We start from the raw sequence: 17,025 nt of genomic DNA, 5'->3' as shown, positions 1-17,025 counted from the left end.
ACAATTTTATAGCACATGTATTGGCTAGAATCTTTACATAGCATGTGAGGTTTGATGCCCACGAGCTATTTTAAAGTTTGATTATGCTTTTGTTTAGCATCTTTGTTATAGCTTCGTTGATGAGGGTCGGTTCTTTCGGTGATCTATGCCAAACGATAATTTTAATTGGGGCATGATCACATGGTTTCGAGAAATTCCGGCGCCACAAGGCCAACACAAGGAGAACTTGTCACAAGGAGGAAAGAGAGAACCCCTCAATCTTTCAAGCTTTTTCAACCTTACCAAAGCATTATTATTATCTATTGATATTTAGTTTTAAAATCAATAATTTATTAGGCTTTGTATTTGCAATAATCGATAAGTTTGCTAAAGCAGCTAGAAGTAGTATACTATAGTCTGGTTGCTTAACGCCATCAGACCTAACAAGCGAGCTCTTGAAGAGGAAATCCTCGAGTCCATCTGCGTTGGAAGAAAGAAACCCTAACTGTTCTGGCTACAGACGACCGTTTCTAGGGCAGAGCGTTTCCTACAAAGCTACAGAAGAGAATTAAAGATTCAGAAAAATCATACATTTTTTCTGCAACACTACACAGATCGCAGAGGAACCCTGAGTTTACACACACAAGGAGAACAGGACGATGCGGTGCCCCGTCGATGGGAAAGTAGTGCAATGCGTAGAGTTTTACAGATGGAGGGCGGTGCCCCAGCGCCTGGATGTTTGGCCCTTCGTCCTTCTGTACGTGTGCTGGATGATGATCGCTATCCCACGGTTGGATTTCATGGACGCCACCATAGTGCTCGGTGCCATCGCAATCCTGCATATCCTCACCCTGCTGTTCTCAGCATGGTCAGTGGACTTCCGATGTTTTGTCCAAGCATCCAAGGTAAGATCTGCTCTCCTTGTGCATTGCTTGATTGTTCATAGCTGCACTTTATTCTTTAAAATAGGGTTTATTACATTATTTGATGTAAAAGCAATGATGTATGCTCAATTCTTGTTACATAGGGTATTGTTTAGCCCTTAAGTATTGGGTATTGCTTTGATCAGCCCCAACTTAAGGCCTAGACCTGCTATCTTTAGATCAGAACTATCGAGAAGGCAAGTCACAAAATAGCTTTCATGACAGAAAGGGTCATCATGAGTTCCAAGTGATCGTATTAACGATTACGTGGGTTTCTAAACCCTTGATTGGAAAGTGTGTGTTTGTCTTCTTGGACGATATCTTGGTTTTCTTAGGAGCATTCATATATGTGTGAGGTCATTGGCTTGGACAAGGCCCTGCCAAGGTGAAGGATAGTGTGGAGTGGTCAATTCTTCAGTATGCCAGGGAACTCTGGCTGTGACTTTATTAATGTATTTAGAAATGGGGCGTTATGTAAGTGTATGGTTTGGCCAAAAGACGGGGTTCTGAACGAAAGGGTGTTTGTTTATGGGTGGAAAAGTGGGGAAAAAAGGGCTGGCTGACTTGCAATTAGTTTATCCTTCAGAAAGCAACTCACATATGTCAAAAACACCTATCAAAACAGACCCTTATATGCCTCATGAGGGTCCCATTGATCAGGATTGCCTTGACGTTGACAGGCCGGGTACGGTAAGAGGCTTCAGATGAAGGAGTGGTCTTCAAGCCCCTTCTCTTCATTCATCTCTTGGTGTGGGTGGAGGACGCAGGCATGGGCAGGAAAGGAAGTGGAGGGCTGGACAGGGGAGGGGGTTGTTCTGGCAGCATTCAGAGGAGGGGGAGGGGGCATTGTTTTTTTTTTTTGGGGGGGGGGGGGGTTTGTGTTTTGAGAATTCCTTTAAAAGGGACCGCAGGACTTCAGTGGAGCATTCATTCCATATTTCAACCTCCAGCTCCTGGTGAGCATAATTTAGCAGCCAGAAGCCTTCCATATTAGCCCTTAACAGTCAGTAGAACTGCACCAGATGTCCACAGCCCTAAGATTTTCAGAGGTACCTGCAGTTTGGACGAGGAGAATTCAGTCCTTGGTCCTTTCTTGGACTAATTTGCACAGAAAGTGCAGGGAAGTAATTCTTTAAATTCTGAGCCGTTGCTTTGTACTTTCCTTGCTTATGTCAGCAAATCAAGGAGGGAGGGGGATGGCTGGCCATTGGGACCAAGTGTTTATGTGTGAATTTTTCTCAGTTTTCATTCATCTTATCCTTGTCTAAGTGATCCCATGCATAAGATCTTGATTAAGAGTAAATGTGTCTGCTAGAGTTGGTGACACAATGGCAAGAGCTTGATGGTATTTTATGACTCAGGGAGGGTGGTGATTGGGACAATGAGGGTATAGTATTTTCTTTGGTTATTTGTTTGAGTTGATTGGATAAGGGAAAAGCATCCAATATCAGCTCATTAGTTATAGAGGCTAAGTACAAAAGCCACGTTTGCATCATATGAGGCATTGTAGGTTTTTGCAGAGAAAGAAAGATTATTTTTATCTTAATGTCTTCAAGCTCACCTTGCATTCATTTCTTTTTTGTTTCCATAATTTTCATTGCAGACAAGGGATGTAAATGAGGCCAAGATTTGCAAAGTCATTCCAGAAAAGTTCTCTGGCTCTAAAGAGATTGTGCCTTTGCACCATAAGAAAGCTGTAAGTCCCATATCCATCACACTTATGGAAAATGTGGTTCCTTTACCATGCCATTCCACTAGGCTTATGTTTTCTTTATTGAACTTGGTTTGCAGTTGGCTAGTGATAAAGACATGCTTAGCCGAGAGACTCATCAAGGCCTAACCTTGAAGCAGCTAGCAGCTCCTTCACCTTCCACTGTACCGTTGGCAGATGAGATTTCTTTCGATTTTCGGAAGCAACGATTCATTTTTTCACAAGGATTGCAGAGGTTCCAGAAACTACCTTATCCATCTAAGGATACTTTTGGTAATTATGGCAAAAACACAGGATATGGTTCAGAGGCAAAAGCTGAAGCAGCTGCAGCTAAATGGGGGAGAAATGTGTACGTTATCAAGATGACCATGTTACTGTTTTTCAGGGACTAGAATTGTGTATCTGGTGTTAAGGCCTTATGTCTCTTATTAACAGTTTTTTTTCTGATTTTCATACTATTTATAGGTTCGAATTCCCTCAACCTACATTCCAAAAGCTGATGAAAGAACACTGTATGGAGCCATTTTTTGTTTTCCAGGTGGGTCTCTTTCTTAAAAGATTTTTAGCTCTTGGAAATTGTTGGATGTAAGTTATTGAGACAATTGGCACCTCTTGGTCTACAGGTCTTTTGTGTTGGCCTTTGGTGCCTGGATGAGTACTGGTATTACAGCATTTTTACTCTCTTCATGCTAGTTTTGTTTGAGTCCACGGTAGTAAAAAGCCGTATAAGGACATTGACAGAGCTACGACGGGTGCGGGTGGACAGCCAAACTCTCATGGTACATCGTGGTGGAAAGTGAGTATCTTCATCTCTGGTTTTTCCTAGAATACCTGGGATTTGAGGATAGAGCCATGCATTACTAGAGTTTGCACACAAATAGCACAGTTCTCTACTTTTATCCAGCTTACTGTTTATGGCAGTCTTCACATTAATCACTGCTTCTGTTCAAGAGTGTGTTGCAGATTGTTGGTCTTAATTAGTTCTAAAGTGCATTTGATTGTGCACCCTGCTGCCGATTGAGTGTTTAGAATTTTGGAAGCTAGATTGATTGGACTGGTTAATGGCTGTTTTGCAAGGGCAGATGGGTAAAACTGTCGGGCATTGACCTGTTACCTGGAGACATAGTATCAATTGGCCGTCAAGTGGGGCAGGGTGCCGAAGAAAGGACTGTGCCAGCTGATATGCTTCTACTTGCTGGAAGTGTTATCACAAACGAAGCACTTTTGACAGGAGAGTCCACACCGCAGTGGAAGGTAAGCCGTGCTACTCTTGTCATAACAGATTATTGACTTCGGGATTGTGTGAGTATTACATGCTAACATTTGTAGCATGATTTTGTTTCATCTGTAAGGTCTCTGATAGTCATTTATGCTTACAAATTGCTCGTTTCGATCATTTCCAGGTGTCTATTGTTGGCAGACAGTCGGAAGAAAATCTGTCTTTAAAGCGAGACAAGAATCATGTACTCTTTGGGGGGACCAAGATTTTACAGCATTCAGCAGATAAGGTAATTTTGGCATGCAGACCATTTTCAAATCATTCCAGTTTTTCTTTTCTTTATTATAACCCCTGTTATAATAAAGAAGTCACATGGCAAGTTTCCACCTGCTTTGCTTATGTGAAGAGAAAATGGAAGAGGTTGAATAGGGGGGGAAAAAACACGAGTGCTATTTATGGTTCAGTGAAACACAGTAACCATGAATTCACAGCATGGAAACATAAACCTTTTGGGGCAGGCTATGTTTCAGTTGTGTCCCAGCAATCAATTATTTAGATTAGGAGTGCCCACATTTGTAAGGTGTCTGGCTTGTGAGCAAAAGCCGGCCATAAAGACACTAGATTTTGTGACAATAGTAGGTGTTGTGTGGTCTACGTTTGTGGTGGATAGAATGAACAGATTGTGCGGTGTAGCTTTGTGTGTTCCTGTGATGGTGTGGGGTGTATGATCAGGACTGTCTTGAAGGATTTAGTGTAATGCATGTAGTCTCTGCATTGCACAAGGAAAATCATTTTGGCATGCTTGATTCCCAAAAGACTACTCCTGCTAACCAGGCCAGCTATGTTTTATGGGTTTTAAAGCCTTCTTTGACCCAAGTTTGAGATAATGATGGATGCGTGCTGCAGAGTGGGCACATGAAGACTCCTGATGGTGGATGTCTGGCCATTGTTTTACGCACTGGCTTTGAGACTAGCCAGGGCAAGCTGATGCGTACTATTCTTTTCTCGACAGAGCGGGTGAGTCACCTCAAGCTGATTACTTCTTTCTGTCATGCATACACCAGTGTTGCATTCTAGAGTCAAGGGTGTTGAAGCAGAGTATTGCGTTGGGTAGCTCTTGAAGTGCTTCTTTTTTATGCATACACCACTGTTGCATTCTAGAGAAAGGGTGTTGAAACAGAGTATTGTGTTGGGTAGCCCTTGAAGTCCTTTCTTTTTTATGCAGGTGACTGCAAACAATTGGGAGAGTGGCCTTTTTATATGTTTCCTTGTCGTATTTGCTCTTGTGGCAGCAGGATATGTTCTTAAAAAGGTAGTTTCTATCTATCTATCTATCTGTCTGTCTATAGATATAGACACACACACACACACACACACACACACACACACACACACATAGATAGATATTTCTATGTAACTGACTTGACTAACTAACTATAGATGTATATCTATATCTATACCTATCTGTCTATATCGATATCTATATCTATCTGTCTACATTGATATCTATATCTATATCTATATCTATCTATCTATCTATCCATCTATATATAGATTGAAATATATATATATACACACACACACACACACACACACACACACACACACATATCTATGTCTGTGTACACACACACACACATCTATATCTATCTATAAATCTATCTATATAATGTGTAAACTAAGATCATAAAACATGGAAACAAGGAAAAGACCTATCTACCAAATGAAAGAGGTCAGCATGCATGTACAATGAATGGAGAGAGAGAGAGAGAGAGAGAGAGAGAGAGAGAGAGAGATTGTGTCGTGCTGTCAATTTCCCCAAATTTTATTTGTTTCCCTGAAATTTTCCTAAAAGTCCCTCCAATTTTCCTTCATTCTTGTAATTTTTTCCACTTTCTGTGTATTCCCTATATTTCCTCGCATTATCCCCTTAAGTCTCCCAATTTTCACCAACTTTCCAGAGTCTCCGTAATTTTCCCCAATTCCCTCCAATTCTCCAAATTTCTCCAATCTCCCACAATTTTCACTAAGTGTCTGCAAGACCCCCCCACCCCCCCCCACCCCTTCGGCAGTGCTCGTGCGCATGCTGGGGCGCCTGTTTCTCCAAAGTCCCACAATTTCCTGAATTTTCCATATTTTTTTCAATTTCAAGCATTTCCCCCAATTTCATGTTTTATATTTTCTATTATATCTTCAAATAGCAAAAAAGTGAACGTAGTTAAAGTGCTTATCCTGATGTGTACTTTCCATACTCCTTTGGGACACGTACCGACACATAGTGCCTAAAGTATGCAACCACCTTACTACCTTAACCCCTTCCTCCTTCCCCCACCCTCCCCTTCGCCTCTTTTTATCACAAGAGTACTTGTGTTTTACAAAGCTTTGTGGGTTCCTGTGAATTTCCAAGCTCAGCAACCAGATTTTCCAAGAAAATCGTAGCAATTAACTTAATGAGATCATCGAGGCCAAATTAATCGTCAAATCTTTACATATAGAATCATCATATAGGGCAAACTCCAATTGGGTTTTTTCACAATTCTTGGCACAGCTTGGTAGCTCTAGCAAGTGTGGAATGACGAGGAAAAATAGTTAAGTATGTAAGTTAATGGTGATAATAGTGGTAACATGTCCGAGCAAAGAAAGCTAGTGGCTTCATGAACCCTCACAACAGTCTGTTTTAAACGAGTTTTCGCAGGGTTTGGAAGATCCGTCAAGAAGCAAGTACAAGCTCTTTCTAAACTGTTCACTTATCATAACTTCTGTTATACCACCTGAATTACCAATGGAGCTTTCGATTGCTGTAAATACCTCGCTGATCGCACTGGCAAGGAGGGGTATATACTGTACCGAGCCATTCCGAATACCCTTTGCTGGAAAGGTCTTTAGCTGAAGCTTTCTTGCTCAGATGTTATCCCTCTGTGATTGGTGTTGGTTATTTTACCAAAGACAATACTCCTTTTCGCAGGTTGATGTCTGTTGCTTTGACAAGACAGGCACACTGACCTCAGATGATATGGTATGCCATGTTTGAATTTTGGATCTCGATGCCTTAGGTGTATTCCTTTGCCTCTCTTGATAGTTGCGTAATTCAAACAGGAATTTCGTGGGGTTGTTTCTCTTGATGGAAGTGAAGAACTTGAAACAGATCCAAGCAGTATATCTGAGCAAGCTGTCCAAGTTTTAGCTGCCTGCCATGCACTTGTCTTTGTGGACAGTAAACTTGTAAGGCTCTTGATTTCCCTCTTAAGTTTTGCGACTTCATCTTCTGCTGTAAACTCTTCAACTTTATGAATTGTGGAGGAAGTGGATGGCAAGAGGGTTTTGTGGTGGTAGGGTTTTTTTAAAAGTGTTGATCATGAAATTTGTGGCAAATGCAGGTTGGTGACCCACTAGAGAAGGCTGCCTTGAGGGGAATAGATTGGGCATACACTTCTGATGAAAAAGCAGTACCACGCAAGTAATGCTCGATTCCTTGAGAGGTCTGCGTGTTGTTTTCCATGTTGTCTTGGTAATATGCTTCTTATGTGGCTTGTGGTAGGCTGTTGGCGTTTTCTAGTTTGTAAGTGTTATCTTATTTAGTATTGCATAAAATCTGAAGTTGAGAAATTGCCATTTAGATGTTATTGGGCTTTTTTAATGTGGTATAAGATCATCTGCAGAGGGAACTATCAGGCAGTGCAGATTTTACAACGGCATCATTTCGCATCTCACTTGAAAAGAATGTCTACAGTGGTGCGAGTTCAGGATTCATATTTTGCTTTTGTCAAGGTACTCCTGGAATTTTAACTACTCTCATGTGTCGTCTCAATATTTTACATCAAGAAACATGGGCTGTACATCTGGCACCTTACACTTGGACGGGAGGGATTCCCCGTCAAGATTGACAGGCAGGTAAGATTCATGTTATGACAGGTTGGGAGTTAGCGTAAGCCTCTTTGCTCCCTGCCCTACTTGTTCCTTCTTGTAGGTCAACTTGTAGGTTCATATTGCATAAAGTGCTTTGCATGTTTCTATTTCATGGATTTACACACTCTTGCCTGTGATTGTGGATGCTAAGATGGAAATCCTAAGCAAAATTAGAAAAACATATAAACAATTAATTGAATGTCTAGGCATGTGCATACTCACATATATATAACATATAAAAAATAAATGGAGGATCCATTAATGTTTTCATGGGAGTATTCATATGTACATATATTCATGTTTATTAAATAATGAACGAATCAAATGTTTGGTGTGGTAGCTCCACTCTAGAATGCAGGGATTTCCTGCATTCCATGGCAATGGAAGTGATATTTGCGGTGGCAGTACAACTTGTTGCAAATTTGGGGATGCATTTATAAGTTTTGGCTCTTTTATACATGCAGGGGGCACCTGAAGTGATTCAAGAAAGGCTTACAGAGGTGAACTCCAAATATGTCGAAGCATACAAGCATTACACCCGTCAGGGTTCCAGAGTTTTGGCCCTGGCATACAAGAAGCTACCTGACATGCCGGTATTCCTGAAATATGAGAAAGTTCTAATCATGCACGCGTCTGTTCTAGATAATGAAGTTCAGCATAAAATCTGAAGGCAGTCCTCAAAATGTTTGATTTTGGCAATATTGTCAGGTGGGTGATTTGCGGAATCTGGATCGGGAATCTGTAGAGGCTAATCTTTCATTCGCTGGATTTGCGGTATGGTAGCAAGAATGCTTGTGGCATAGTAAACGTAAGCTGCGATATGCTTGTTTTGATTTCCTCTTGATCAACCACTTACAAAATTTGCAGGTTTTTGCTTGCCCTCTTCGGAGCGACTCTGCGAATGTCTTGAAGGAGTTGAAAAACTCTTCACATGATCTGGTAAGCTGATGGTTGTTTTTTGAAAATGGGTTTGTCTCCTGTGTTTCAGTTTTACTATTTGAATTGACGTTCTTCTGTGCTATGTAGGTAATGATCACTGGAGATCAGGCGTTGACGGCTTGCCATGTAGCTAACCAAGTGCACATCCTGTCCAACACAGTGTTGATTTTAACTTCAAAGAAGGATAGTGGAGAGTTTGAGTGGCTATCCCCTGATGAAAAAGACCACTTCCCTTTAAAGTACACCCTAACCCTATGCCCCTTCCTTCCCTTTTCTGGTAATTCTTAGAGACTAAGGCCTGTGATTCTAAGTTTGTTTTGTGTGCTTTTCTTTTGCCATGTGTTTAAATTCCAGAGATGAGGAGGTTGCGATGCTATCTGACACTCACGATCTTTGTATCACTGGAGACAGTATTGCCATGCTGCAAAGAACTGGAGGGTTGCAGTTAGTCATTCCATTTATTAAGGTATGCATATCTGTATTGCTGACCCTTGGTAATTATCCTTGATGATTGTTGTGGGGTATTGACGCTCAAGCCTTCTTTCATAGTGGAGATAAGCCCTTCAAAACCACTTCAAGCAGTGTGTATGTCTCCTCACTTGAAAGTTTTAATTCATGACCATGCTCAGTGAATTCTTCTTCACGAGAGCAGAAAGGTTTTTGTAATTTCTTCTCTTGGAGAGTGGTGGAATCATGAACTTGTACACTCTTTTAGACAAGGGACTTCCTCAAAAGGGGACTTGAACACAATAGAGGCACCTGTAGGATAAGCATGGAGGATATCTGATTTCACCTTTTTATGCAGAGAGAAGAAAAGGAGATAGGTCTTGCCGTTTGGGTTCTATGTTTGAAATTGCCTTCTCCTTCATAACCTTGGATGGCATTGATTTGTTTTGAGCTGTTTGACAAGTGTGTATATGGATGAGTTACTGCCAGAGCGAGTGCAAGACCATCACCGGCGAACAGCTGTTCACTTGGACCATCCTTAACAGGTGTTGTTGCACACATACACAGTGCAAACAAACCAGCAATCAATTGGTTGGACTTTTCATTCCGCAGGAAGTCATACCTTCCAAGGGAGGCTTCCTAACCTCACTTGGCACCAGTGACCAGAAGTTTGACCATCTTTCGGTTTACTTTAAAGTATATTAACTGACCAATGTTCTTTACACACACACACATACACACACACACACACACACACACACACACGCATATATATATATATATATATATGGAAGTAGCCTAGCACATATATATATATACGTACATACTCTCTCTCTCTCTCTCTCTCTATATATATATATATATATATATATATATATATATATATCTATATATATGTATATAATATATATGTGCTAGGGTACTTCCCTTTGTGCTAGGCTTCATTATGACTGAGTCTGCCCTGCATCTCCGGAGGTTTGACAGAAACTCAGTACGAAGGGCTTTGTGTGAATATATGCTCTTATGTGTTTGTGTGTGTGTGTGTGTGTGTGTGAGAGAGAGAGCATATCTTGATACAGAGTTCTACACCCACTATTGGGCACTGATGACATTAGTGGGGATGTCGTAGTATCTAGTCCATACTATGCATAATGGAGTTGATAGTTATATCGTCTTGTGGGTTGACTACCATGAGTATATAACATGCACGTTCCTAAAAGGTGAATTTGGGCATGTTCCTAGATTCATAAAGGTATATAATTCAGCCATATTAGCAGACATGTAGATTTCACATTGTGAAGTTTTCGTCCGAGTTGCAGCCAATTGATATTGTGCTTATTCTTTCTATCTTTAGCGGTACATTTGCCCTATCAGCTTGTACTAATTCTTTCTATTTGCTACTTCCCTTAGTGCTAGGCTCATCTCCTGTCTATACATATACACGAGGGCCTCTGTTGTGTGTGTGCCCGCCCTTATTAGGTGTTTTCTCATTTTTCCCTACTCTCCATATTGTTTCCCCATTTTTTTCCCTATTTTTCCATGGCTTGGGTGGCTGCCCTGTGATGGTAGCATGTCTGAGTAGCTGGCCGACTGCATGTGTTCACCCTCTGGAGCAGGTTGACTGATGTGATCTGGCCGACTGCATGTGTTCACCCTCTGGAGCAGGTTGACTGACGTGATCTGGTCGTGGACCTCTCAGATGCTGGCCGACTTCATTCTGCTGGGCCGATTGGTGTTGAGTGCAGTTGGGTGCCTATCGGCTGCCCCTTCTACTGGCCGACTGCTCTCTTGGGGCCATATAAAATTGCCCCATTGCCCCCATGCCATTGTATCACTTCGGGATCTTCTTTGTGTATATAGAGCAGAGTTACACGCCTCTCTATCTCTCTCTCTCTCTCTCTCTCTCTCTCTCTCTCTCTCTCTCTTTCTCCTGTGCTGTTTTTTTCTGCATTGCGTTTGCTCGTGTTCCCAGATTTGGTCATCATCTCCGCTGCGCATTCTGACATCATTATGGCTGAGTCTGCTCTGCATCTCCGGAGGTTTGACAGAAACTTAGTACGAAGGGCTGTGTGTGAATATATGCTCTTATGTGTGTGTGTGTGTGCAGAGTGCGTGTGTGAGAGTATATCTTAATACAGCGTTCTACACCCACTATTGGGCACTGATGACGTTAGTGGGGATGTCGTAGTATCTAGTCCATACTATGCATAATGGAGTTGATAGTTATATAGTCTTGTGGGTTGACTACCATGAGTATATAACATGCACATTCCTAAAAGGTGAATTTGGGCATGTTCTTGGATTCATCTAGGTATATAATTCAGCCATATTAGCAGACATGCAGATATCACATTGTGAAGTTTTCGTCAGAGTTGCAGCTAGTTGATATTGTGCTTATTCTTTCTATCTTTAGCGGTGCATTTGCCCTATCAGCTACTTATTTGCTGTACTAATTCTTTCTATTTACTACTTCCCTTAGTGCTAGGCTTCATTATGGTTGAGTCTGCCTAGCATCTCCGGAGGTTGGATAGAAACTCAGTATGAAGGGCTTTGTGTGAATATATGCTCTTGTGTGTGTGTGTGTGTGTGCGCGCGGAGTGTGTGTGTGAGTATATATCTTGATACAGAGTTCTACATCCACTATTGGGCACTGATGACGTTATTGGGGATGTCGTAGTATCTAGTCCATACTATGCATAATGGAGTTGATAGTTATAGTCTTGTGGGTTGACCAGCCCTTTAGTGACTATATAAGGGAAGGTCGAGGGTCATTCATAGGAGTGGAGCAAATGTAGGCATGAGCATCGGTCACCCACCTCTTGAACGCAACTCTCATGAGTGTTAGTGCGTGCTCATGTGGGCAACTATAGAACCGACCAAGTTTAGATTTGAGATTCCATTGTATATATCATCTTTTGAGCAATATACGTTTGTTCAGGTCACTTCACTCTTGTCTATTGTGTATTTTCAGAATTGATTAGCGGTAATCTCTCTATATGCTTAGCGTTAAAAATCACGATCAGCTTATGCAAGCTCTTTGTAATGGCTCCCAGTCTTGCCTCATTCGCATCACCAAAGACAATGAAGGGTTTTTTTTTTTCAAATCGATAAGATGAAGGCTGATAACCTTGAGCAAAACAAGCCTGTAGCTTAAATGTCCTTTTTGTGGCACGCTGAAATGGATGCGAGTATGAGTAAACGTGTTTTTGATGGTGAGCTTGTTCAATACCCTATAGTCCCTACACATGCACATCCTTCGTGTCCAAGAGCATCGGAGCTCGAAACCGGAGAGTCCAAACATATGACCAACATCTCCTCCAGCCTTTAGCTGAGCTCCATGAGCTTAGGCCGACTCATCCTCTTGGGAGCCTAGAAGGAGGCTTTGCACTTGGAATGAGCTCAATGCAATGAAGGAAAAGCTAGAATGGCCGTATTTCGCCATGAACTCCCATTGTTGTGATGAAAGATTCCTCACATAGACCATGTGACAGTTGCTACCTTTATGTACACTCAAGAGGCCGGGTGAGTGAAGGTGGTGACTCTCCAACAATTTGTAGCTGCTAGCTTGTAGCATTGTGCAATGCGAGCCCATGTTCCTTTGGTATATCACCCCTTTATGATCAAACAACCACAATAATATCCACTTCATCCAATGGTGCCACTTTGAACGTACGACTCTTGGCATACATTCCAAATTGATGACATTAAGCTTCATCTCCAAGCTTGGACAAGGTCGACATTAGGGGTTACCCTCTACATCCCAAAGCTCATAGGAGAAAAGAATAGCCTTAACCTTGAACTTTCAAAGAGCATAATTGGTGCCATTAAGCATCGTCTCCAAGCTTGGATAAGGTCGACAATAGCAGGGGTTACCCTCTACATCCCTTGTTTGGTGGGCAGGTGGAACATTAACACCAATGACGGTGTCCCAAAGCTCATAGCAGAAAAAATAGTCTTTATAACCTTGAACTTCCCAAGAGCATAATTGATGCCATTAATCTTTCCATCAACACCGAATGATGGTGGGCAGGGTCTTGTGAAAGATGTCATTAAGGCTTAGCAGGACTATGGGACCTGCAGGGTTCACACGTAGGCTAAGAGTGCTAGCAAGATGAGGTGTGGATTGACCATGGGTCAATAAGTAATAAAGGGGCTAGCTATAGCTCAAAGCTGATAAATAAAGCAAGGGCCAATAATAGCTGGGTTATTGCTATATACGTGACCTTGGGGGCACTCATGAGTTATTAGAGGTATCCATGAGGCAGATAGGAGAGATGCTTGAGGAGTGCAGGACCTCATGGCCATGGAGCTGCGAGTGGGTGGCTTGGCTTGGTGGTGTGGGACACTTGGTTGGGGTCATCTGGGCTTGGCAAGCTTGCGGCAATTAGACCTCAGGCTCGAGGGTGGTTCAAGGCACTAAACCTAAACCTATGGTTCGGTGGTGAGTCGCTAGCCACAATTCTTCGTGGTTATGCGGTGCATGTCTCTACGAAACTCCTGTTAGGGTTTCTCAAGTATGTGGCTCCAACCCTAATCCTCTGTGGTTCTAAATCAGATAATCATTGGTTAGGTTTATGGAGACCTTACAATTGGGGCCTTACAAAATAGAGCAACCCATTACCCGCATAGTGATGATGACGAGGGTGGAGCTTCCAATAGAGCCATGGTCAGGGCCTTGATTGGGCCTTAATCCCAAGGAGTCATCCCCGTAAGGGGATAATCATTTATGAGGCACTAACTCACCTAGGGCTGAGCTATAAATAAATCTCAAAATCATACTTAATAATAAATAAGTCCTTTCACACTAACCCGCACATGTAATTGTCCGTAGGTCATTTATCACCCTTTCCAAGGCCGTCAATAGGTATAAGCTGAGCCTCAAATATTATGCTGGCCACGTTATGACCTATGGAGCGATAACTGTTGTGTTTTGCATATGGATCCTTGTGGTTTGGTGAACGTTTGCTTCCTGTTACAAATGCTGTAAATGGTTCCAACTTTATTGCATTTCTGTACAATCTTGTAATCCCATGATCAATGGCTTCTACATTTCCTACAGCCATCCCTGCACTTTGAACTTAATAATTGGGGTTTACAGTCATGATAAATGGTTCCAACTTTATTGTATTTCTGTAAAATCTTGCAATCCCATGATCTGTGGCTTCTACCTTCCTACAGCCATCCCTGCAGTTTTAACTTAATAATTGGGGTTTACAATCATGATAGACTTGCAAATCAAAACACTTGATTTTTTTTCTCATATTTAGAATTCAAAGTTCTTTAGGTTCTAAATTTCAATTATTGTGGTTTTTTTGGCAGGTTTTTGCGAGAGTAAGTCCTGATCAAAAAGAGCTCATACTTACAACGCTTAAGTCTGTTGGGAGATTCACATTGATGTGTGGAGATGGCACAAATGATGTGGGAGCTTTGAAGCAAGTAGGGCGTTTGACACTCTTCTTTATTCTAAAACATATCACATCAATTTTTCCATTCTAACTTCCACTATTTTCTTGCAGTCACATGTGGGTGTTGCTCTTTTGAATGCCATTCCACCAGATAAACCAGCTTCAGAGTCTTCATCCAAGCCGTCTTCATCTTCAGCTCTCAATGGTTAACTCTTCGTTGGATACTTAATTCTTTTTAAAAGGCTTTGTCTGTAGTTCTCTTACAAATTCTCTTCTTCTCAGGGAAAACATCTAAGGTCAAGAAAGTAAGGAGTGGTAGTGGTGGCTCCACAGGCATTTCGGGGTCATTATCAAATGAGAGCTTACCAAACAGGACTGGCATATTGAATAGGCCAGTCAAGGTGGGCTCCAATTCAGTCAGCATGCAAGGGTCTAATTCTAGTCAAGGGAACTCGAGCAATCGCCAACTCACCCCTGCAGCAAGAGAAAAACTCAAGTTGAAGAAACTGATGGATGAGATGGGGGAAGAAGGTGATGGAAGGACAGCTCCTGTGGTAAAACTTGGTGATGCTTCAATGGCCTCTCCATTTACTGCAAAACATGCTTCGGTGCAGCCCACTGTTGATATCATTCGTCAAGGAAGGAGCACTTTGGTGACCACCTTGCAGATGTTCAAGATTCTGGGGCTAAACTGCCTTGCCACTGCTTATGTGCTGAGTGTGATGTACTTGGATGGTGTCAAGCTTGGAGATGTACAAGCTACTATCAGTGGGCTTTTCACAGCAGCCTTCTTTCTCTTCATTTCTCATGCACGCCCAATGAACACTTTATCTGCTGAACGGCCACATGCAAACATTTTCTGTGCGTATGTTTTCCTGTCATTACTGGGACAGTTTGCCATCCATATCACATTTCTGGTTGCAATGACGAGAGCTGCAGGTGAATACATGCCTGAAGAGTGCATTGAGCCAGACTCAGAGTTTGAGCCTAATCTTGTAAATACGGTTTCCTACATGGCCAATATGATGATTCAAGTGGCCACGTTTGCTGTCAATTACATGGGGCACCCTTTCAATCAAAGTATTCGGGAGAACAGAGCCTTCTTCTATGCCCTTACCTCCGCTGCTGTTTTCTTTACTGTGATCACTTCTGACATGTTCCGAACCTTGAATGACTGGATGAGATTGGTTCCATTACCACAACCATTTGGACACAAGCTATTACTATCGGCAGCCCTGATGATGATCAGTTGCTACATTTGGGAGCACATGCTTCGAAAGGTATTCCCTGGTAAGATGCCAGCTTGGAGACGGAGACTACGTCGTACTACTACCAAAGATGGTGCTTTGAAAAAGAACGATTAGCAAACTTGCACCTTGCTGTGGGCATTGCCACACCAGTTGGGTAGCATGTGGTTGTGGTGCTCGAGCCATGTTGTGGATCTCATTAGCATACATCCCCTTCCTGAACAGGATTTGTGGAGTGGGACGAAGAGTTTAACCAACTTCTGCATTACCTGAAGGCAATGCAAGTTTTGTTTTTGACGTCACCATACATGAGAGCAAAGAAAGGGTGTTTGTTCATTTTTGTTCTCAGGAAAAGAACATGCTTGTGCTGATCATGCAAATCAGCCATTAACAATCAATTTTCATTGTATATCAGGTCTTGGATACTCTAATTTACTTGGTTCCTGAAAGGGAAGGCTTCCTTTCTGGCACCCAATTCTTACTGTTCGTGGACTGAGCAGAGTTCAGTTTGGCAGAATCCCCCCAGAACATCTGGCATTATTTTTGTTGAAACAGACCATTATATTGATAATGGATAGAGCAGTGTGTTTGACGCTGTTTCTCGTTTCCAAGGGCTGGGTTGTGTGGAGGCTTAGGAGTAAACTGTAGCAGTGTGTAAGCTTTGTTGTCTGAGTGCCTGCACCTTTGTGATGGGATTGGTAAAGGCTCTCAAGTATGTAGTTATGGACATATCATTGGTTTTCAAGTGCTCTATGAAATCTGTGGGAATGTTCCTGATTGTAGGCACTGCAGACCCTTGTAATTTGACTTTTGTTTAAAAAATAAATAAATATAAATTTGTAAAGAAATCTGTAGATCCTTGTTATCTGGTTTTGGTGTTAATCACCGTGATTTATTTTTAACGATTTAAAGATAATATTCCAGACAATGGTAGGCATGGGACGATGCAAACAAAGTTGGTAGATTCTTCTGTGTCCCATCATTTGACAGAGGCTACAGTGGACTCAATTGGTGAAATAAAGAAAATCCTTCCGTGGTGTTCAGATACATCTCTCCCTCTCTCGCGTGTGCGTGACTGCTTTGACCTTTAGGTTTAGAAGGAGAAGAAGACATCGCCGCCTCCTATCTATAGTTTTTACATGAAGAGGAGGAAGAAGTGTTTGTTCTGCTCATACGTCATAAAGTGGATCATCATGTCAGATTATTGTCATAATCATATCATGTCTCTATGTGTGTGTGCACGTGTGCT

The 17,025-nt window shown here is 42.0% G+C and overlaps 1 protein-coding gene across 1 annotated transcript; it reads left to right on the top strand.

Annotated features, from left to right (window-relative positions):
- Nucleotides 1-344: 344 nt before the first annotated feature.
- On the top strand, nt 345-16,624 carry PDR2 (phosphate deficiency response 2). The gene is made up of 22 exons (XM_086795771.1): nt 345-884; nt 2,506-2,598; nt 2,694-2,962; nt 3,079-3,151; nt 3,237-3,409; nt 3,696-3,867; nt 4,017-4,121; nt 4,739-4,849; nt 5,058-5,144; nt 6,528-6,710; nt 6,798-6,848; nt 6,929-7,054; nt 7,210-7,289; nt 7,492-7,600; nt 8,203-8,331; nt 8,447-8,512; nt 8,606-8,677; nt 8,765-8,916; nt 9,032-9,143; nt 14,444-14,560; nt 14,641-14,734; nt 14,812-16,624. Exons 1-22 carry the CDS (start codon nt 639-641, stop codon nt 15,891-15,893), a joined length of 3,702 nt encoding a protein of 1,233 aa, XP_086651897.1. The 5' UTR covers nt 345-638; the 3' UTR covers nt 15,894-16,624.
- Nucleotides 16,625-17,025: the final 401 nt, after the last annotated feature.

This window comes from Cibotium barometz, chromosome 63 (assembly GCF_041138505.1).
Source record: "Cibotium barometz isolate CiBa-2024 chromosome 63, ASM4113850v1, whole genome shotgun sequence".
Lineage (NCBI taxonomy): Eukaryota > Viridiplantae > Streptophyta > Polypodiopsida > Cyatheales > Cibotiaceae > Cibotium > Cibotium barometz.
This window is presented reverse-complemented; position numbering and strand designations above follow the sequence as displayed.